The sequence below is a fragment of the Herpailurus yagouaroundi genome, unplaced genomic scaffold (assembly GCF_014898765.1).
Source record: "Herpailurus yagouaroundi ecotype Mexico unplaced genomic scaffold, PumYag 197, whole genome shotgun sequence".
NCBI classification, from domain to species: domain Eukaryota; kingdom Metazoa; phylum Chordata; class Mammalia; order Carnivora; family Felidae; genus Herpailurus; species Herpailurus yagouaroundi.
In genome coordinates this window covers 6,488,757-6,510,490 of record NW_024412428.1, presented here as the reverse complement: position 1 = coordinate 6,510,490, position 21,734 = coordinate 6,488,757, and the positions used below count along the sequence as shown (strand labels likewise).

Here is a 21,734-nt window from a genome sequence, read left to right as displayed (position 1 = left end):
TTGAGAGAAGTAAAATGCCTAGAACGGTGCCTGGCAGGTAAATTCTATAAATGGGCATATGCATAATTGTTGAGCACCTACCCACGGTATCTTATAGTCACTCTATCCCCGTATCTACACTAAACAAATTCATATCCTGGTATTATGGAATAATTTTGGTAGAGTAACATGAATCTCTAACTCTCCTGGTGTAACTTGGAAATGGCCAACATGGAAATACTAACCGTGGACTTCGGGCCACCTACACGCTGTTTCTGGGTTTCCCACTTCACTATTTCAACAAAATAGTCAGCACGTAAGATGCCAGACACTGGGACAGAAACTTGGGCCTCTGCTCTGAAGGAGCTACTTAAAGCTGAACTCGTGTTTTGATCTGCAATAAAGCAGGTAAAATCGGATTCAAGAAGTCATTTAACGAGAATAGAGCAATGTGCTGGCGGGGCTATAACATCCTCTAAACGTGGTTTGCTCGCAATACGGTAAATTCCCTAACGATGTAGCTTCACTAAGTCACGACGGCAGATTTCCACTGGGCGCTGAGGAATTTCCGATCGAAGACGAGGTGAGAGGGCAGGAAATTGACACCCACAGAGCAGCCTCGCGGACAAGCAGGTGACACCCGGGAGCACCCGACTGCACCCGAGTTTTGGGACCGCCCCACGAACTCCGGACGAACCACTTCACCACCACCGGCCCGTTTTCACCTTCGTAAAACCGACGGCCTGCCGGAAGCTCTCCCAGTTACATCCATTGAATCTCACACGCCCGGCCCCATCTCCGGATGTCTCCTGGGACCCAGCGCTCGGGAACCTAAGACGATCTTTTATTTCCCGAATCTGTGTGCTCACCTGCAAACCGGGGGCAGTGCTCCTTAAATCACGGTAACTACAAGAACACTGACGAAATATTTTAGTCAACGTTAAATTGAAAGAGAGGAGGCGCAGGAACCGCCCCTCGCCCTCTGCACTTTCTGTCGGAGGACCTCTGCCCGCCGGCTGGAAGGCGCTCCTCCCTACGTCACCTTTCCTTTAAAAGACGCGGGCCGAAGCCCCGCCCACTACGGAGGGCGAAGAGGGCCTCCCCGCGAGGGCCGTTCCCCGGCTTCTTCTGCCAGACCTACAATCGTCGGCCCGGCACAGGTACAGCTAAAGGCCAGGGGCGCCGAGTGGGTGAGGGGACCTGTGGCAGAAGGGTTTGGGCGTAGGCACAGACCTGCGGAGGGAGCGGCCTCGCGCTCGGCCGTGTCCCTGGAAGGTCAGTGCCGCCCTAGCCGCCGAGCGGAGCGCCGCAGGCCCTGCCGCGGGGCCGGGGATCCGGCCCGCCTCTAGGGCCGTCTTTGGGACCAGGACGCTGCCTGCGCTCGGAAGCCGCGGAACCGAGGCTGGACGCCGGCCTCCTCCGCTCCTCTGGGCGGCCCGCCCCGCCATCGGGGCGCACGTACGGGCACGCACGCACGCCCCACGTCCCCACGCCCCTTCTCTGGCAGAGGCGCGCCGAGAGCGCCCCCCCCCCCCCCCCGCTTCCCGGCGTGGGCGTGGCCGCAGCCGAAACACTTGACCGCGGTCCGTTCTGCGGAAGCGCTCCGCGTCCTGTACTGTAGTCCCTGGCTTCGGCCACATGCCTTTTCTAGAACCCGTAGCCTCCGGAGGAGGCCGTGGCGGGGAGGGTTACTGAGCGATTGAGGGATCTCGGTTTTCCCTACTTACTGTTTAATAGGCTCCGTGGCTTAAGACTCCTGAAAGAAGTAAATAGCTTTCCGACTTGAAAAGCCTCAGTTCCACGTTCGTGGAAGGCCTCCGTCTAAGTACAGGGAGTGGAGGGGAGTCTGTAAAGTCAACGACTGTTTCCTGTGCCGCGGACGATACAGTAAAAGATAACTGAGATTCGTTCCCAGCCTCCGAGAACTTGCCGTCTAGTAAAGGAGAGAAACAGCAGTAAGAAAATCACAAAATTGTAATTGCGATAAGGGTCATAAAGGACGGATAAACTATACTGTACAAGCACTTGATGTTGAGCTCCACAAACAGATGAGGGAGCAGGGAGACTAGTGGCTGATGGGCGTAGTTTGGAAGGTAATCCGAAGAATGCCCAGAGAAAGGGAGCACTGAGCAATGATCTGGCGTTTCCTAAGCTTAAGGGAAGAGCATTTCAACCCTGCACCGCCAGTGTTGTTTAGACAAGGAAGAAGTTTGGTATAGAACGATGCTAGAGACGTGGCAAGAGCCTTTGGCCTCATGAACGATGTTGACCTGTAATTTGGGGCGGTTTTGAGGTGAGGAGGGCATGGGGTGTGGTGAGAGCAACGCAGAGACGGGAAGGGATTGCAGGGTTCAAGTGTGTAGTTAGGGGACTGGTGGGAATCCAGACAAGAGAGGTCCAAGTTCAAGATGTCTTGAACTAGATTGGTGGCAGTGGCTATGGAGAGAAGTGGATGGATTTTGAGTGGTGTTAGGAAGTAAAATTTGTGAGACTTGGTGTTGGGTTAGCTAGGAGAGCGAGGGAGAGCAAAAACGCAAACGATGTGGCTCTGGGTGGACTGTGATGCTGGTCCCTGAGATGACGGTTGTGGAAGAGGAAATGACCATGTAGAAGATTCATGTACAGGAATAAGTCCGACGTTAATATTGAGTCTGTAGCTCTGGATTTTAAGGCTTAAAAAAAAAAAAAAGTTTCCTGGATGGTTGGTTATTAAGCTATTGCAGTAAAATAACTAAAATATAAAATAAATGAAAAATGTCGTAGCTAAAGAAATGTGGTTAAGAAATTGGCCAGAGACATGTGTTGGCTTTTTCCAGTGTTGCAAATCAACGTTCTAGCTCTTACAAAGCCAACCTGAGTATGGAGAGTACTTTGTTCTCCTTATGGAAGAGCAAAACCAGAGCCAAGGGACAGCAGCGGGCAAGCTCAGTGACCATGCTTCAGTCCTCTGGGATTAAAGTTGTACAGCTCAAACCCGTTAGAATGGGGCAGATGGATAGTTGGCAGGTCGACAGGCAGAAGCAAGGACTTTGTGACACTCCTGTGAGAGGTGTGAGAGGCTTCTTAAAGCCCTAGGGATTGGCGAAGTTAATTTCACAAATACTTAGTTCACTAGACTCTATGTAACTTTGATCCAACCTCTCTGGAAATAACATCAGTAAATACGAGCTTGTGACTATCAGCAAAATATCAGTGAGGGTGCAAGCAATTTAATCTCTTACAGGACAGGATCATAACCTGTATCGTATCCACATATCATAACCACATATTTAAATCATTTTCCGAGAAGGTTCGTGACAGTACCTCCTGAAGAGATACCACCAAAAGTAATGCAAAATAATCTATCAAGGAGAATGCAGCTGTCCTTCGGAGCAGTAATGACTTGGCCGCTTTTTTTTTTTTCTTGTATATGACTAGCAACCTTCCTCATAATAGCCCCAAACTAGGAACGGTCTAAATGTTCCTCAACAGAAAACTGGGTTTAAAATCTGGAGTATATTCATACACTGGGACAATCCTCTGAAATAAAAAGGAACAAACTGATGATACTTGCAACAACACAGCTGAGTCCCCAAAACATGCTGAGATGCCTTTCAACAAAGAGTACATACTGCATGGTTCCCTTTATATGAAATCTTAGGGCAGACTGGTGGAAAAATATGAGGACAGTCTTTGCCCCTGGCTGGGGACAGAGACTGACTTGGAAGAAGCATGAGAGAACTTTCTGGGGTGATGGTAATATTCTACACGTTGGCAGGAGTTTTGGTTCCAGAGATGTTTGTACTTGTCAAAACCGATTAAAAGATACAGTTAAGGTTTGTACATGTCATTGTATGTAAATTTTGCCCCAAAGTGAAAGGAATCGTAGACACATAGTGAACCCTAGTTCATGGTATGCATACAGAAGTATTTGAGGATGAAGTGTACCGATGTCTGCAATCTACTTTGAAATGTATCCAAACACAAAGGGATGGAAGAAGGAATAAATAGATAAATAAAACAAGGACAGCAACATGTAGCATCTAGATGAATGGGTATTGGGTGTTCACTGTATAGTCTTTCAGCTTTTCTGTATGTTTAAACATTTTCATAATAAAAATGGGAAGAAACTAGTCCTCAAAGAATAGTGTTCATTTTAAACAACTGCAGACCAATGTGAAAAGATAACGCAGCCCTAAGCTCACCAGAAATACACAGCGTATGGAAGTAGCCACGTGTTTATTTCATCATGTCCCGCTTTACGGCTTAATATCTAAAATCATTTCAATTTCTTATGGAAGATGTGGGTCAAACACTAAAGCTACTCCGCGTTGTGTGCATTTGGAATAATGCAGCTGTCAGTTTTCTCCCATGGTCCCAGGCAGGTTAGTGATGGTGTTGAAGAGATCCAAGCAGTGGAGAGAGGACCGAAATTACTGGGGTGAAAGGGTTTGAGGGCACTTGTCAGTTTGTCCTCCAGTGCTTGCAGGATACATTTTGGGCGATCCAGTCTCAAGTAAATAAGGAATAAAAAAAAAAAAAAAATTATATGGTTGTTTTTCCCCCCCTAGAGGTAGAGTTAGCTACCGAATTAAAAACTACAACTAGATGCAGATCCCCCCAGTTTAGGATGATCTTAGTAAGGTCTGAGTTACCATGAGACCAGAAATGGATACCCATACTATAAAAGTGTGTGATTTAAGTAAACAACTTTAAGATAATTGGCTTTTATTTTTCTTTTTAAAATTTTTTTTCAACGTTTTTTATTTATTTTTGGGACAGAGAGAGACAGAGCATGAACGGGGAAGGGGAGAGGGAAGAGAGAGAGGGAGACACAGAATCGGAAACAGGCTCCAGGCTCTGAGCCATCAGCCCAGAGCCCGACGCGGGGCTCGAACTCCCGGACCGCGAGATCGTGACCTGGCTGAAGTCGGACGCTTAACCGACTGCACCACCCAGGTGCCCCTAAGATAATTGGCTTTTAAAATACTTTTGGATGTCTCAGAAGGGATAGCTGTGGCAGAAAGTAACTAAATGCACCGATATTGTCATGAGAATGTAACCGTTTCTATTTCGATTTAGACCACTGGCTCATTCAGCCTGCTGTTTGTTTGACAGAGTATCGGAGACATTGAATTAGAGAAATCTTATGAGAGAGCAAGGCTTCCTATTTTACGTCCACCTTGAAAGGGTTCTTAACCTTTGTTCTCATAACCCCAGACATCCTATAGCTTAAACTATTTGAACCCACTTAACATTATCGTGTTTTATTCTTGGGGCGCCTGGATGGCTCAGTGTGTTCAGTGTCCAACTCCTGATTTCAGCTCGGGTTGTGATCTCAAGGTTCATGAGTTGGAGCCCCGCGTGGGGCTCTGTGCTAACAGTACAGAGCCTGGTTTCGGATTCTCTGTCTCTCCCCCTCTCTCTGCCCCTCCCCTGCTTGCACTCTCTGTCTCTCTGAAAATAAAAAAATAAACTTCAAAAAAAAAAATAATGTTTTATTACTTATTTCCTTATGTCATCTTGTTTTGAGGGGGTCCTGACCCAGCGGGTGTTTGTTTGTTTTTGCGGAGGAAGGGCAGAGAAAGGGAGACACAGAATCCGAAGCAGGCTCCAGGCTCTAAGCTGTCAGCACAGAGCCCGACGCGGGGCTCGAACTCACAAGCCGTGAGATCGTGACCTGAGCTGAAGTCGGACACTTAACCGACTGAGCCACCCAGGTGCCCCTAAAAATTTTTTAATTATGAACAAAATTATACAGAGAAGTTGTAAGACTGGTAACAGAACACCCGTGTAACCATAACGTAGATTCAGCAAGTGTTGCCATACTGCACGTGTATTTTCAGCCACATCCTGTCAGAGTAAGTGGCAGATGTCGCAGTCCTCTACCCCGCAAACAACCAAGTCCCCTCCCAAAAATGGCATTGTCCCTGAGACCATGCACAGGACTTCTCTGATAGCATCTGGTCCATCAGGAATCTCGTCCATATCCAGCTTGTCCCCTGTATCTCTCTTTTCTCTTTTATAATTTATTGTCAGATTAGTTTCCACACAACACCCAGTGCTCATCCCAACAGGTGCCCTCCTCCATGCCCATCACCCACTTTCCCCTCTCCCCACCCCCATCAACCCTCAGTTTGTTCTCCGTGTTTAAGAGTCTCTTATGGTTTGCCTCCTTCCCTCTCTATAACGTTTTCCCCGCCTTCCCTCCCCCCGATCTTCTGTTGAGTTTCTCAGGATCCACATGAGTGAATACATATGGTATCTGTCTTTTTCTGCCTGACTTATTTCACTTAGCATAACACTCTCCAGTTCTATCCACGTTGCTACAAATGACCAGATTTCATTCTTTCTCGTTGCCAAGTAGTATTCCATTGTATATATAAACCACAATTTCTTTATCCATTCGTCAGTTGATGGACATTTAGGCTCTTTCCATAATTTGGCTATTGTTGAAAGCGCTGCTGTAAACATTGGGGTACATGTGCCCCTATGCATCAGTACTCCTGTATCCCTTGGGTAAATTCGTAGCAGTGCTATTTCTGGGTCTTAGGGTAGTTCTGTTTTTAATTTTTTGAGGAACCTCCACACTGTCTTCCCGAGTGGCTGCACCAGTTTGCATTCCCACCAACAGTGCAAGAGGGTTCCCGTTTCTCCACATCCTTGCCAGCATCTATAGTCTCCTGATTTGTTCATATTAGCCACTCTGACCGGCGTGAGGTGGTATGTCAGTGTGGTTTTGATTTGTATTTCCCTGATAATGGGTGACGTTGAGCATCTTTTCATGTGCCTGTTGGCCATCTGGATGTCTTCTTTGGAGAAGTGTCTATTCATGTCTTCTGCCCATTTCTTCACTGGATTATTTGTTTTTCGGGTGTGGAGTTTGGTGAGTTCTTTATAGAGTTTGCATACTAGCCCTTTGTCCGATATGTCATTTGAAAATATCTTTTCCCATTCTGTTGGTTGCCTTTTAGCTTTGCTGATCATTTCCTTTGCAGTGCAGAAGCTTTTTATCTTTGATGAGGTTCCGATAGCTCCGTTTTGCTTTTAATTCCCTTGCCTTTGGAGATGTGTCCAGTAAGAAATTGCTGCGGCTGAGGTCAGAGAGGTTTTTTCCTGCTTTCTCCTCTAGGGTTTTGATGGTTTCCTGTCTCACATTCAGGTCCTTTATCCATTTTGAGTTTATTTTTGTGAATGGTGTAAGAAAGGGTCTAGTTTCATCCTTCTGCATGTTGCTGTCCAGTTCTCCCAGCACCATTTGTTAAAGAGACTGTCTTTTTTCTGTTGGGGATGTTCTTTCCTGCTTTGTCAAAGATTAGTTGGCCATAGATTTGTGGGTCCAATTCTGGAGTCTCTATTCTATTCCATTGGTCTATGTCTGTTGTTGTGCCAATACCATGCTGTCTTGATGATTACAGCTTTGTAGTAGAGGCTAAAGTCTGGGATTGTGATGCCTCCTGCTTTGGTTTTCTTCTTCAATATTACTTTGGCTATTCGGGGCCTTTTGTGGTTCCATATGAATTTTAGGATTGCTTGTTTTAGCTTCGAGAAGAATGCTGGTGCAATTTTGATTGGGATTGCATTGAATGTGTAGATTGCTTTGGGTAGTAGTGACATTTTAACAATAGTTATTCTTTCAATCCATGAGCACAGAATGTTTTTCCATTTCTTTGTATCTTCCTCAATTTCCTTCATAAGCTTTCTATGGTTTTCAGCACACAGATCTTTTACATCTTTGGTTAGGTTTATTCCTAGGTATTTTATGATTCTTGGTGCAATTGTGAATGGGATCAGTCTCTTTATTTGTCTTTCTGTCGCTTCATTATTGGTGTATAAAAATGCAACTGATTTCTGTACATTAATTTTGTATCCTGTGACTTTGCTGAATTCATGTATCAGTTCTAGCAGACTTTTGGTGGAGTCTGTTGGGTTTTCCATGTATAATATCATGTCATCTGCAAAAAGTGAAAGCTTGACTTCGTCTTTGCCAATTTTGATGCCTTTGATTTCCTTTTGTTGTCTGATTGCTGATGCTAGAACTTCCAACACTGTGTTAAACAACAGCGGTGAGAGTTTGTCCCCTGTATCTCAACATACCTTTTCAGTTGCTTTTTTCAAACACACTGTATTTTATCATTATGTCTCCTCTGTCTTTTTAAATCAAGATTAGCCCCCCCCCCCTTTTTATTCCCCATAACACTGACTTTTTTTTTAAAGACACCGAGCCAGTTGTCTTGTCCTACAGTCTGGATCTGTCCGATTGTTTCCTTGTGCTGTCATCTGATTTGTTCCTCTCTGAGTCTGGCCCTTGTGTTCCTTGGAAACTGGAAGCTAAGTGTAGAGGCTAGACCAGGTTCCTGTTAGACCTTTTCCAGCAGGAATGCTTTGCAGAAGGCACCGAACAGGTGCCACACTGCACAAGGAGGCATGCCCTAGGATGTTGGCTTCTTCCCACCGGCGGGATGCTGAGTCTGACCTTAGGTCAGGCAGGGTGACGGCCAAAGTGTGTTTTCCCCATTTCGATTTGCAGGTAATCTTTGCGCCGCCCTTCGGCACCATATGAATACCTCGTTTCCTCATTAGCTTTTTACCTCATGATTTTGCCTCCATCCTTGCCTGAATCTGTGATTTGACTGAAGGTGGCAAAATGGTGATTTGTAAATTACTTCTCTTCTCCATTTATTAGCTGGCATTCTCCTCTAACGAAGAGCTTTTCCTTCACCAACTGGGGATGATTACTGATTGTAGTTCTCCCTAAAGAGGTAGGATGATGCTTCGTTCTTTTTCTTGACCAATTTTCACAGTGAGGAGTCAGGGTAATAGTCACGCAGGGCTCTGGCAAACGATCTTTCTTTTTGATAGATTTTTGCGTATTCAGTGTGTTGAAATAACTTTCAGCCATTATTCTTTAATGTTGAAATTACCACACATTTGGCCAGTGGGAGTCTGTCCATGCTACCAAGCTGTGAATGAAATGTCAACAAACGATATTAAAGTATTATTGGGGCAATCATAAAACTGGATATTTAAAGGAATGATTATTAGTTGGGGTAGCGTTATCATGGTTATTAAAAAGATAAAAGAGGGACGCCTGGGTGGCTCAGTCAGTTAAGCATCCCACTCTTGACTTCGGCTCAAGTCATGATCCCAGGGTCATAGGATCGAGCCCCACGTCGGGCTCTGCCCTGAGCATGGAGTCTGCTTAAGATATTCTCTCCCCTCCCCCCCCCCCCGCAACTCAAGAGCTCTCTGTCTCTCTAAAATAATGTTTTTTTATGTTTATTTTAGAGAGAGAGCCACTTATAGAGCATGAGCAGGGGAGGGACAAAGAAAGGGAGACACAGAATCCGAAGCAGGCCCCAGGCTCCACGCTGTCAGCACAGACCCCGACTTGGGGCTCGAACCCACGAACCGTGAGATCATGACCTGAGCTGAAGTCGGGCGTTCAACCAACTGAGCCACCGGGCACCCTTCTCTCTAAAATAAATTTTAAAAACAGATAAAAGAGTCCTAACCTCCTAGAGACGACATATTGAATGACATATTGAAGTATTTGTTGGCAAGATAGGATTTACCTTGAAGTAGTTCATGGGTAGCTGGCAAGGGCGGTGGGGGGAGGGGAATAGCCCAGGCTGAGAGGAAGTGGGTTTGGCCACATTCTATTAATTATGAGGCTGCGTGAGGGATGCTTAGGGTTTGATTATACTATTCTTCCGGGACATGTTTGAAACTTTTCCTAATGACAAGTTTTTTAATTATTTGAACCTAAGGTGGGATTTGCGGTTCAGATTGAGTAATCTCACAGCTTTTTTTTCTTAACTGCATATTTATGTTTTTAATCTATGAAAAGCTTATTTTGAAGGAATGTGTACCTGTTCAGCTTTGCTGACGTAAAGCCAAAATGGAGCTCGTATTGGAGCTTAATTGCTGTGTAAATCCAGGAAATTTGAAACTCTCTAAAATGTAAGTAATGGTAAAGAACTTAAAGAAAAACATGGTTACGGTATTTCTCTACCTTTTCCTCTTCTTGGAAAGTGTTTTTAAAGCTTTAAAAACAATTCCCCATCATTATTCTGAAATCGTCTTTATTTTGTAAATAAATGTACTAGTATAAAAAATACTTCTTCCAGGGGCTCCTGGCTGGCTCAGTGGGTAGAGCATGTGACTCTTGATCTCAGGGTCGTGAGTTCAAGCCCCCATTGGGCGTGGAGCTTACTTAAAATAAAATTAAAACTAAATACAAAAATAGAAATACTTATTCCCTGTAAAAGATTGAGGAAAAAATGGCAAGAAGGATGGGGGACAAAATCACTTGGGTCTTCGACCACAGACAGCCAGGGTCTTCATAAATTTCTTTTCATCTTTTTCCTATGCCTTGTCTGTTATTTGCTTACTTGTCAAAAATCCTACGTTTGGAATTAATATTACCTGTTTTAATGTGTTGAGGATTCATTACACAGGACACGTCAGCTTTCATGTGTTATTGCCGGGGCCGCCCTAACTCACTGTGAAATTTGGTGCTGCGGCTGTTTTCCTGACGATAAATGGAAAAAAAGGTCATCTGGTCTCTTCAGACTGTCCTGCTTTTTGGGTTTGGGGGCTTCCTCCAGCAACAAATACCTGGCTTTTTGGTGAAACCGTGCTATGGCAGCTATTTAAAATCCAGTTTGCTCCTGTCTTAGAGCCTTTAGCACAAGGACGTGGGGGGGGGGGGGGTGTTAGTTCCCAAGTTCCCAACCAGGTAATGACCGAAAGGGAATTCATCCCATTCACCGGGGCTGGAGCGTTGGCCGTAGATCTCACTAAGGGCAGCGGACACGTGAAGTGCCAGCCAGAATGCGAAGCCGGGGGACCCCAGCGTCCCTGTACAGTGCTAGGGAGTGATGCGCAGAGGTCCCTCCCGGCTGTTCCCCTTGTCTCAGACATTCACTGAGCACGTCCAGGCTGCGCTGGGCTCTGGGCTCTAGCGTTCGGAACGCAGCCGCGAACAGAATGGGACTGGTTGTGAACATGTGTGCAAATAACCAGCTAGTATGTCCGGCAGGGAACGTCTGTAAAGGCAAGGCAATGGCTTTGAAAGCGATGGAGGGTGCGGTATTCTACAGAGCGGGCGGGGAGGCCTCGCTGAGCAGTAACCCTGGGGCCGAGCCCCCGGGTTCACGAAGCACACAGCCGGCTGCGCGGCGGATCTACCCGCGTTACATGCGCCCGGAGGAAGACTGTGTTCACAGGCCATCGAGGCTGGAACCCCGCCGCGGAGGCGGGGCAGGTGCTGCGGGCAGAGGTGGCTGGGGGCCACTGTCGGCCCCTTCAGGGGTTTGGCTTTGTCCCCCGGAGTGAGATGAAACCGGTGGAAGGTGATGATCAGAGGAGGGGCGTCATCTGCCGTGTACCTTGTAAAAAGACCGCTGGGCGTCAGTCACGTGGGTGATCAGTTACGGGGGGAAGGGCAGAAGCCGAGTGCCGGAGGGGGGCCAGGACCGGTACACCAAGTGAGAGAGGATGCTGTCTTCGGAGCCGGGTGATAGCAACAGGGAAGGGGGGGGGGGGTTGGATCCCGGAGGTTTGTAGAGGGTGAACAGAGCCGGACCGACGAATCGCTGAGAGAAAAAGGCGAGGGAAGGATGCCTTTGCTGTCTGGGGCCTTGAGCAGCCGGAAGGGCACGCGGCCTTTCTATGAGCTAGGGAAGACCGAGGGAGGAGCGAGAGCGCGGGGGCGGTGGTGTTCCCTGTGGGTGACGTCCGGTATCTTAGCGGACAGGTCGTGGGGGGGGCAGGCAACTCTACAAGTTGGGGAGTCAGGGGAGAGGCCGGAGCCAGGGCAGCCCGTGGCGGGTGTTATCCAGCTAGGACGGTGAGATTGCGTGCATCCCTTCACTTTCACTCGATTTACCGTGTCTTTTTTTGGTCGTATCACTTGCCACCAGAGGCGTGAGGCGGGGGTGATGGGGGCAGGATCGGTGGTCGTACAGCCCAGTGAGATCCAAGCTAGCGACCAGAGGCGGTTTCCGGTTCTAGGGAACACTCCAGGTGACTCTCGTTGAGGTGACCCGGGGACCGTTCTTTGAGGAGCACTGCTGAAGGCACCTCGTCCTTTCCTCTTTTGTCGTGGACAGGGCCCCCTCCCTGAGTTCTTGTGTTGCTCAGCAAACCCCAGAGGATGTGCGTGGGTCCTCTCATCCCTCCAGCCCGCACCTCTGGCCTTGGCCTAACGTGCAAATGGAAGGAGAGAGACACTTAGGGGGCGAGAGAAGCAAGTGAAAAGCCAAAATGCCGTTAATAAGAGCAGCGGTTATTCCCATGCAGTAAACCAGCTTCACCCCGTGTGCCTAACGCTTAGTTAACGCTTGGTCGTCACGCCTTATTACCTCGTGCGTCATCCGTTCGGTTTATGAGGGCGGCACTTTGATTCCTGTCGGGATATTTCCTCTCTGAGAGTCCTCCCAGAGTGCTCCCAGCTTTCCCAGAATAGCGCTTTTGTGTTCTGGATACCTCCAGATACACTGATAAGTTCTCAACAGCTGACTGTATTCACAGTTTATGACTTGGTATTTGTGAATCGCCGAGGATGTTATGTACTGCCTTCTAAGTAAACCTGTAGGATGATACTTGCTCTCAGAGTCAGCACTGTAGTGCTTGGGAAATAGATCCTCGGGAAATAGATCAAATGCGGCTTGTTCTGACAGTAACTTGCACTGGGTGGAGCCGGGACCGCCGGGACCTAGTGTGACTACAGTCACCTGACAGTCCATGTCATTGGTGGAAATTTCCTGTGCACGGGTCCACAATGTTTGCAGATGACACAGGCCTGCAGCCCCTCACACGCACACCCTCCGTGCACCGTATCAGACCACGGGGATGAAATGATGGCACGGTAACAAACCTTTCTCCCTACTTTTTAGGATGGCCACTCTTCTTCTAAAGAGGCTAACGTTGCACACCGTAAAGACTGGAAATAATTGCATTAGATGTCCTGGTACATACACCCTGCACCAGACCGCACCAGCACGGCCGTCCCTCCGAGCTTCTGGCCCGAGACTGTCCTGCCCGATTCACGCAAAAGCTTTCGGTACTGTTGCAGACACCCAGGACGAGAGGAAGAAGAAAAAGAAGAACGAACCAGCTCTTAGCAACATCGGAAGAAAAATTCACGAGCGGGTTATTCACGTGCTGGATGAGGCCGGCAACGACTTGGGCAACATGCACCGAGCAGACGTGATCAGGCTCATGAACGAGCGGGACCTGAGGCTCGTGACAAGGGACAGCGGCGCGGAGCCCCCGCAGTACCAGCTCCTGACGGGGGCACAGATCCACGAGGAGCGCCTGCGACTCCGGGAGCTGGGAAAGGCCCACCCGAAACCCGGTAGGTGACCTGCCGCCCGTGCCCTGAGCCCCAGGGACCGCAGAGGGCGTCTGCCGAGGTGCCTGGTGACAGCGGGGGTGTGAGCAGCGGGGTAGTTCACGGCCTCCCCACATCTCCCGCATCTTTCTCCAGCTCTCGCTTCATTTCCGTTCCTCCTCCCGTCTTTTCTCCTCGATGCCCTGTGGTCGGCGTCGCTTCCTCGTGTAAAATGGGGGCACCCCAGAACGACGGGACCCCTTTTCCTTTTGGCCTGGCCCGGGGGTGGCAGCATCTCTGGCGGCCGGAATGAAATGAGCCTCGGAAGCAGTGCGATGGGGGCCCTGTTCCCCGATTTCCCCCTCATCTCTAACGTGGAGGCGCCTGGCCAGTTGGCCGGAAGCCCTTTCTGATCTCCGAAGGGATTCATAGAGCATCTTCCACACCCTGTGGGTAGTAAGGCTCATTTACACGTTTACCGGTCACCTTACCACGGCCTTGTCTCTCATGCCTTATGGAGCCAGGAACTAGACATCAAGTGAAAATTTTTCATGAGTCCTAATAAGTGCTGACGGTTACGAAAGCTTGTTTTATGGAAAACACTCTGGGGCAGGGGGCAGGGGGCAGGAGACGGGTCCCAGAGCTGCCACAGCGAGGTTGTGTGTCTTAGGAAAATCACACGGTTCTCTGTGGCTCGGTTCTGTGGCACCACATGCAACAAGGATGTTGGCTGGGAAACGAAACGTCTTCAGAAGAGGCCAACCGGGATGGTAAGGGCATCACATTGCATCGCAGAAAAAACGCAGAACAGCACCGAGAAGCTTGGAGAGCTTTGGCGGGGGTGCCCTTTGCAGAGATAGTTGAAGCTCTGAGGTGGTAAAGGCATTAATTTTGTTCCGGTGGCGACGTAGGACCAGCTGCGGGAGCTTGAAGGAAGCAAGGAGGTGTTCCTGAAAGGAGGTCTTTTAGGAAAATTACTTTTGGGCATTAGAAAGCATACAGAAAACTATACACACCTGTTACCCACCATCCAAAATGAACAAGCGTTAACGTTGTTGTACTAAAGGTTGTTAAACGAAACAAAACATTACGGGAAAGTCGAAGTCTCCGTGCTCCCTTTTCCTGTGCCGTCCTCCCTCCCTGCCGCCGTGGACATGAATGTGAGTCTGTGCTGTTAACTTCAGTGACGTACAAATCCGTGGTATATGGCATGATTCTGTACACATGAAAATTGTGTCATGCTGTCTTCAAGAGCTAGGTTTATGTAACAGCTGTAGCTAATTTTTTATAATTACTCAATGGAATCCTCAGAATGTACCAGATACCGTGGATTGGTCAGGGCCTTTCCATGGGCATTGGGCTCGTTTCCAGCCTTTCATTTCCAGCCAGAGCTGGCTCGTTTCCAGACCAAAGGGCATGTCTGTCAGTGTCTCCAGAGTCTATGGGGCAAATTGTCAGCAATATATAAAATTTCTTTCTCTACATCCTCACCCATACTTGGTACTCTCATCTAATTTTTGTCCTGCCAATGGGTGAGAAACCCGATCTTATTATTTCTTTGGGTTTCATTTCACCATTTGAGTTGCCTCTTCTGTGAACTGCCTGTTTACATGCCCTCTTCCTCTACTTGCGTGGTCCCCCCTCCCACCCCCGCCAATTTATAAGATTCTCTGTGTGATGCAAAAAAACCTTATCCTAGTTAGATTTCTTTTTTTTTTTTTTGCCCTTTTCAAAATTACACCATAGTGTCTTTGACATAGGAAATTATCAATTTTTTTCCTTAACAAAATCGTTCTTTTTTTTAACGTTTATTTTTTAGGGAGATAAACAGAGCATGAGCAGGAGAGGGGCAGAGAGAGAGGGAGACACAGAATCTGAAGCAGGGTCCAGGCTCCAGGCTGGAGCACAGGGCCCGATGCGGGGCTCGAACTCCCACACGGTGAGGTCATGACCTGAGCCGAAGTCAGATGCTCAACCAACTGAGTCACCCAGCCGTCCCTTAACAAAATCCTTTTAGCCTGAGGTCACAAACATACCCGGTCTTTTCTTCTATTTTAAAGTTGTATTTTTTCACATGCAGTTAGTGCTCCCAGGGAGATTGTTGTGTGGATTAAAACCTAACTTTTCCCCCGTATGAAAACTCTGAATCTTCCAAAGCTTTTACTAAGGAATCTGTTCCTTCCCTGTAATTTTCTAAGTCAGGATTTCCATTGCTGGATACAGGACATAGCTCGCTCTCGTCTGATGCAGTCCGGGTGACCCCATTGTCACTAGAAGGGCACCACTAAAGGAGTCAGATGAGAAGAGTACTTTCCAGGGGCGCCTGAGTGGCTCAGTCGGATAAGCGTCCGACTTCAGCTCAGGTCATGATCTCATGGTTTGGGGTTTCAAGCCCCACATCGGGCTCTGTGCTGACAACTCGGAGCCTGGAGCCTGCTTCGGATTCTTTGTCTTCCTCTCTCTCTGCCCCTCCCCGGCTCATGCTCTGTCTCTCTCTCAAAAATAAACATTTTAAAAAATTTTTTGAAAAAGGAGTACTTCCTAAACACTGCTCCAGTCAGAAAGAAAAATAAGGCCAATTAAGTTTATCATAAAGCTAAACTTGTTCCTTTTATTTTTTTTTATTTATTTTTTTTTTTACTTATTTTTTCAACGTTTATTTATTTTTGGGACAGAGAGAGACAGAGCATGAACGGGGGAGGGGCAGAGAGAGAGGGAGACACAGAATCGGAAACAGGCTCCAGGCTCTGAGCCATCAGCCCAGAGCCCGACGCGGGGCTCGAACTCCCGGACCGCGAGATCGTGACCTGGCTGAAGTCGGACGCTTAACCGACTGCGCCACCCAGGCGCCCCTAAACTTGTTCCTTTTAAAGGACCATTCTTTTGTACTGTCACCAAATGAGGGTACTAATAAATGGAAGCATTTCATATCTAGATACTTGACAGGTAAAAACTGGTACCTTTAGGTCTATTTTCCTTGTTTAAAAAGTGTTCACCGGTCTGTCAGACTAAGTCAGGAAGAGGAGCATCCGGGCCCCTGTGGCAACCACACATCTCACGAAGTGTGCATGACCCAGCTCAGGCCCCCCAAAGGGACCAGTCAACAGTCCTAAAAAAGTCTCTGTTTTAAACTAGGCCCCACCCTGACAAAGGAGCTAACTTTTTCTTCAAATATTGGACGACATGATTTGGACACAAAGAGTAAACAGATTCAGCAATGGATTGAGAAAAAATACAGAGTTCAAATTACTATAAAGAAAGGGAAGAACGTAGAGCCGGAAAATAAAATGGTAAGTGAAAGCAGGTCTGAGAAACTGCTCATTCTGTTTGCTGATCTAAAAGAACAATCGTAGAAAGTCTGGGTAACGTAAAGGCAGAGTAGCTGGCGAATTCTCCCGTGATGGCAGTAGCTTCCCAATTCGCTTTTCAAAATGCAAACATACGCTCCATATACTTTGTCCACTGAAGCGTAAGTATCGTCATGTGAAAACACTGCACTTTGTGATCTAGTGAAAGAGTAATGTATACTCTTCCCTTTGACAAATTGTACGGTATCTAACAATTAAGTAGAAAAACATATTCATTTTTTTAAAGTCTATTTACGATTTATGAACGCCTCTGAGAATTCTTCCATATAAAGTTAAATGGTCTTTGTGAAAAGTATCAGTTTACACTCCCAGGGTCAGTCTAGAGTATCTACTTCACTTTTAGAGTCCGAGAACTCAGCAGCTAAACGGCAGCACGGGTCCAGTGGTTTCCACCCTTGTTCATGTTAGAATCACCGAGACCTAGGACCCAGCCCAGCTGATCCTGGATCTCTGAACTGGGTGTGTTTCCCAAATGACTCTGTGAGCGCGTGTTAGGAACCGCACAGGACTGACAGTTGTGGGGATAAGGAGGTCCTCTGCCCATGCCCAAACCCACCGCTCTGTACTTCTCTTTTCCGAGAGGGTAGTTGGAGCCAAACACAGCCCCTCAGGGCCATTGACAGCGGGGATTTTAAACTATCGACTTTTAGTGCGGGAGTATAGTTCCATGGAGTTTGTAAAACTGCCTGGTTATGGTACAGGTTTCAATGACTGCTTAACCAGAAAGGCACACTTTGATTGAGCTGATCACTTAAGTAACAGCAACTCAATCAAGAATGCAGATTTGTATGGGTATTAGAGCATTAGCACTAGAAAGAGTCGAAGACATTGGTTTTAAATTAATCTTTGGCCGTTCTCCCCTTCTAGGAGGAGATATGTAATCAAATACTCCAAACTATGCCCGGAATAGCTACCTTCTCAACCCGCCCACAACCTGTTAGGGGAGGGAAAGCTGTAATGTGTGTTCTTCGTCATTTAAGCAAAAAGGAAGAGAATGCATATAGAGAAACCCAAGGAGCCCAGAAAGAGGACCCTTTGAACAAAGAAAATGGAAACAACAGAGAATCAGATGTTGTGCATCCGTGATTTTAATAAAGAAAAATGTGCTTCTGGGAGGAAAGAACTGAGCTGGCTGGTCTGTGGTCCTTTAAGCAAAGCAATCTGGTGTTCAGTTGAGGGTAAGTATCGCGACCGTCGAGAGCACCCTGCCTTCTGTACAGTTCAGTGACTCTCCGTTTGTAGGCAGAGATGAGCTTGTCCTTGTTTCTTTTTAGGAGGAATGTATCCACTGAGACGAGAGGCCAAACTCCGTTTTTCACGAGACGGTTTTACCTTTGGAAATAAGAAAGCGAGACAATGAGAACGCAAAATCAAACTATCCAACTAACCTAATAGCTGTACCCCCCAACAGGCACCCAGCACCCCCTTAGAAGAAAGTGAAGCCCAGCGATCGCGTTCCCAGTAGAGCAGCTCACACAGCAGTGACGAGCCGAAAGTACCCGAGACTGCATCCGGCTGGGGCACTTTGGGTTTAAAACCCACAGCGGGCCCCAGTTAACTTACTTTGAGGTTCATTTTCTTCTTGTCAGGGTCATGCACAACAGCGTGCCTAGTGAGACTTTGCTACGATGAAGGGAAAAGAAAAAGTTATGTTTTTGAAACGCTGCCATTTGGGTGCCTATTAATATGAGAACTTCACGAGTTCTTTAAACTGTCGACCTTCTTTCTGTTACATACCGTTGAGGGATTTGACCTCTACTTAAAGATGCTCCCACCAGAGCAGAATTCCTCCTCACATCCTACACCTCATCACTACCTTTCCCAAGGACTCAGGTTCGGAATTTAGACAGTCTCGCCGCCCGCCCCGCCCCCCCCCCCATGGCTTCTCAGTTGCTTCCTGAGGGGGAGGAGGGGGAGAGCCACTTCTGGATGAGCTATTCCAGGCTTCATGAAGAAGCTTCCTGTAACTGAATCTAGGCAGCAGCATTCCCAAACACCAACGGAACACCTGACCGGTCTCCCTGCCCTTGATAATGATGCTGACTGCGATCAGCTCCGAGCTCCTGTCGGTCTGCACCCACGCTGGGCCTGCCTCACTTGTGTGTTCCATCTTAACCGTGGCGCACGGCACACGCTTGGAAGAGTACCGGCCAGAGAGCCTGCCGAACCGCACGGGCCCTCCAGTGAGTGTCACGTGCTCACCTGTTCACATCTCACCCAGATCTAGACTAGACTCCAGTCCTAAGGTCCCTCATGTCCTGATGCCCACTTCTCAATCCCTAGATGGTGAGTCTAAAAGGACACCTAATAGGCATGTGGTACCACAGGCCACTGGTTCTCAAATGTAGGTACGTAAGAATCACCTGGGAGGTTTGTTAAAACACAAATTACCAGGTCCCATCCCCAGTTTCTGATTCGGGGGGGGTGGGGGGGGGGGTTGGTAAGGATATGCATTTCTAGCAAGTTCTCCGGTGATGCGGAAGCTCCCGGTCAAGGGCCACACTTTTGAGAACCACTGGCACGGGTGAATCCGGTTGTTGTGCGGACTTCAGAACCACCCCTGCTGAGGCGAGAGGGGAAGGTCCGGGTCACCCAGCTTTCCCCATCGGCAGGCCCCGGGACACCGTCTTGGGACCCAGGGCTCCCAGGAACCCCGCCGGGAGGCCGCCGGTCTAGAGGACCGCGTTTGTGAGGGCGAGTACTTACTTTCATTGCGAACGTTTTGCCGCAGCCCGCGTGCTCACAGGTGAACGGGCGCCTTTCCTCGTGAAAAGAGAGAATGTGGCTCTGGAGATTAAAGACCGTCGTGTAGGTCCTACCACAGCCTTCCCTGGGACACCGGCACACCTCCCTCTCCGGGGCGTGAGTCTTCATATGTTGCTTCAGGTAATCCTTGCGTTTAAAGGTTTTCTGGCAGACTTCACATCTTATGGCCTCTGGTGGAGCAGACACACACTTAACCCATTTCCCCGGGTATCGCCACTCGGGCAAATTAACGCTGAGCTTGTAAGGCAGGTATTTGGGGCCAAAAAGGTCACGATGATCATAAATCCGAACACCGGCTGCAGTGTCTGTTGCTCGGAAGCCGGTCTTGATGCTCCCACGTGCGGGTATTACGTGGAGTCACTCCATTCCCTTACCAGGGAGCAGGGGTTCTCAGCCTGGTGGCCGTGGGCAGGGGACAAGATGAAGTAGACCCGTGTCCTTCCTCGGCCTCCAGTACAGAAGGCACCGCCTCCCCGCCCGCCCCCCCCCCCCCCCCCGGGAGACTTTCCGGCCGCTAACTGCACGGCGGCTCCTCCCCGACCCGGGACCCCGGCTCCCGTGCGTCTGCCAGGCCACCGAGGTACCAGCTTCACAAACGTCACGGGAACGCCTTTGTCTTAAGGCACACGCCTAGCACTTCAGTCTCCAAAACCGTAGGGGCAAATGTCACACTGCGCCACGCACATCTGCCTCACCTCTATGGGCTTCCCTCATGTGTTTCAGAAGCTCTGTCCACGTTTTTGCCACGAAGGAACATTCTTTTTTGCACACGTAGCCTGCGTAGGAAAAAGCAGATTGGCGCATCGCCTTCTGTGAATATTCAGCGTAAACACCGCTCGTCATTGGAAAGGAAACTTACAAGCCTATACAGTTGCCCTCCTACCTCCCAATACCATTCTGTTCTGTCAGCCGTCGGAGGCGGGAATAAAAACTAAGGTTTGTTTTACAGTAAAACCCAACGATCGCGCAGCAAGGCGTTCACTGCACGTAGGGTTTCACCTCAGCAGACTCCACGGAAGGATGCCGTGCCCTCTCCCGCTGTGGTCAGTGAGCTGGGTAGACCGCGCGTGGGCTCCCGGCTGCTGTCACTCCCCGGCCGCTGGCTCACGGTCCCTTCCCTCCCTGCTCTGTGCTCGCCTCTTGTTTTCCTCAGAGCTCTGGGGTCCTCTGCATTCGCCAGACCACCAACACTGAGTCTTGGTGGTTGTGTGCCCATCCCTGGCCGCCTCAAGTCTTACCATCTGGTAGCTTCTGCACTGCAGAAAAGACTCGGGCTGCGACTAAGGGAGAAAATAAGACCCTAGAGGAAACGCTGCGGGCGACAGCGGACACTGTGCAAAGCACCGCAGCTGGAACAATCAGTCCGGGTAACGGCCAGCCCGTGTTTCACCCACGAGATACCAGAGTGAAACCAAAAGGAGCGAGGCTACCTCTCGGGCTTCACCTACTACTCTCTCGTTTTAAAAAAAAAAAACAACCCAAAAACATATTCTATACTCAGAAAATCGGAATACAGATATAAAAACGTCCCTCATGGAAACAGAACAGATTCAGGTAATTTAATCCAGTCTTTCTGAAAGAAGTTACGACCTGATTCCTCCGGAATCTCAAACTGTCACCCAAGCCCCGCGAGTGCCGGTAAGGAAAAGAATGACCCAGGTCGTGAAGACATTTAAATGATGGTGGCGAAGCCAACCTCGGCCGGAGCGCCGCACTCAGAAGTGTAACGCACCGCCAGGCACTCGCGCAGGGCATAAAGCGTTCGCTGCCAACGGCGACAAGAGCGGTGCGTGAACAGGCGACAGGCGGGCCTCCGGTTGAGAGCCTAACACCTCGAGCTGCAGCGTGCCGCCCCCGCCTGGACAGTGCCGAGTTTCTCAGCGTGGCCGTGGAACAGAAGAGAAGGCGCTTTCCGCTCAAAGCGTTAGGCCAGCCGGCACGCGTCGCGGTTAGTGTCTACTCAAAGCTGGCGCCACAGGGGCCCCCGTACGCACCCTCGTGGACCTTCCCGTGTCTCTTCAGCCTGCTGCGGGAGGCGAAGTGTTTCCCACATCCCTCATGGGCACACCTGGGCGAACGACACACGAGGCGTGAGCCAATCCGTTCCCGGGGGGCAGCCCCTCAGGGTCGACGTGAACTTCGTCCTTTTCCGCTCCAGAGTCTCTCCCCACGACCAAACCAATCATAAAAAGGAGATTTAAAACTGAGACCGAATCACAGGTGAAATTCAGGTGACTGGCCAGCCTGGAGACAAAATAAACTTAGAGACAAGTGCCAGCACCTTTTTTTTTTTTTTTTTTTTT

At 48.8% G+C, this 21,734-nt stretch overlaps 2 protein-coding genes across 6 annotated transcripts in view; one reads left to right on the top strand and one right to left on the bottom strand.

Annotated features, from left to right (window-relative positions):
* Positions 1-1,026: 1,026 nt before the first annotated feature.
* Positions 1,027-17,788, top strand: MTIF3 (mitochondrial translational initiation factor 3). Of its 5 annotated transcripts, none has more exons than XM_040448097.1 (6): positions 1,048-1,139; positions 8,645-8,720; positions 9,821-9,921; positions 12,861-13,321; positions 16,433-16,587; positions 17,533-17,788. In XM_040448097.1, exons 3-6 carry the CDS (start codon positions 9,860-9,862, stop codon positions 17,749-17,751), a joined length of 897 nt encoding a protein of 298 aa, XP_040304031.1. In that variant the 5' UTR covers positions 1,048-1,139; positions 8,645-8,720; positions 9,821-9,859; the 3' UTR covers positions 17,752-17,788. The 5 variants fall into 5 exon arrangements, with proteins under 5 accessions (XP_040304032.1, XP_040304031.1, XP_040304030.1 ...); XM_040448096.1 differs by having other exon boundaries at positions 9,809-9,921; XM_040448099.1 differs by lacking the exon at positions 9,821-9,921.
* Positions 17,736-21,734, bottom strand: part of GTF3A (general transcription factor IIIA) — a 12,019-nt gene continuing 8,020 nt past the window's right edge. The window contains 6 exon segments of the mRNA XM_040447934.1: positions 17,736-17,916; positions 17,919-17,997; positions 18,229-18,288; positions 19,372-19,601; positions 20,127-20,207; positions 21,426-21,499. Of these exon segments, the coding sequence (XP_040303868.1) occupies positions 17,834-17,916; positions 17,919-17,997; positions 18,229-18,288; positions 19,372-19,601; positions 20,127-20,207; positions 21,426-21,499 (607 nt within the window). The 3' untranslated portion in view covers positions 17,736-17,833.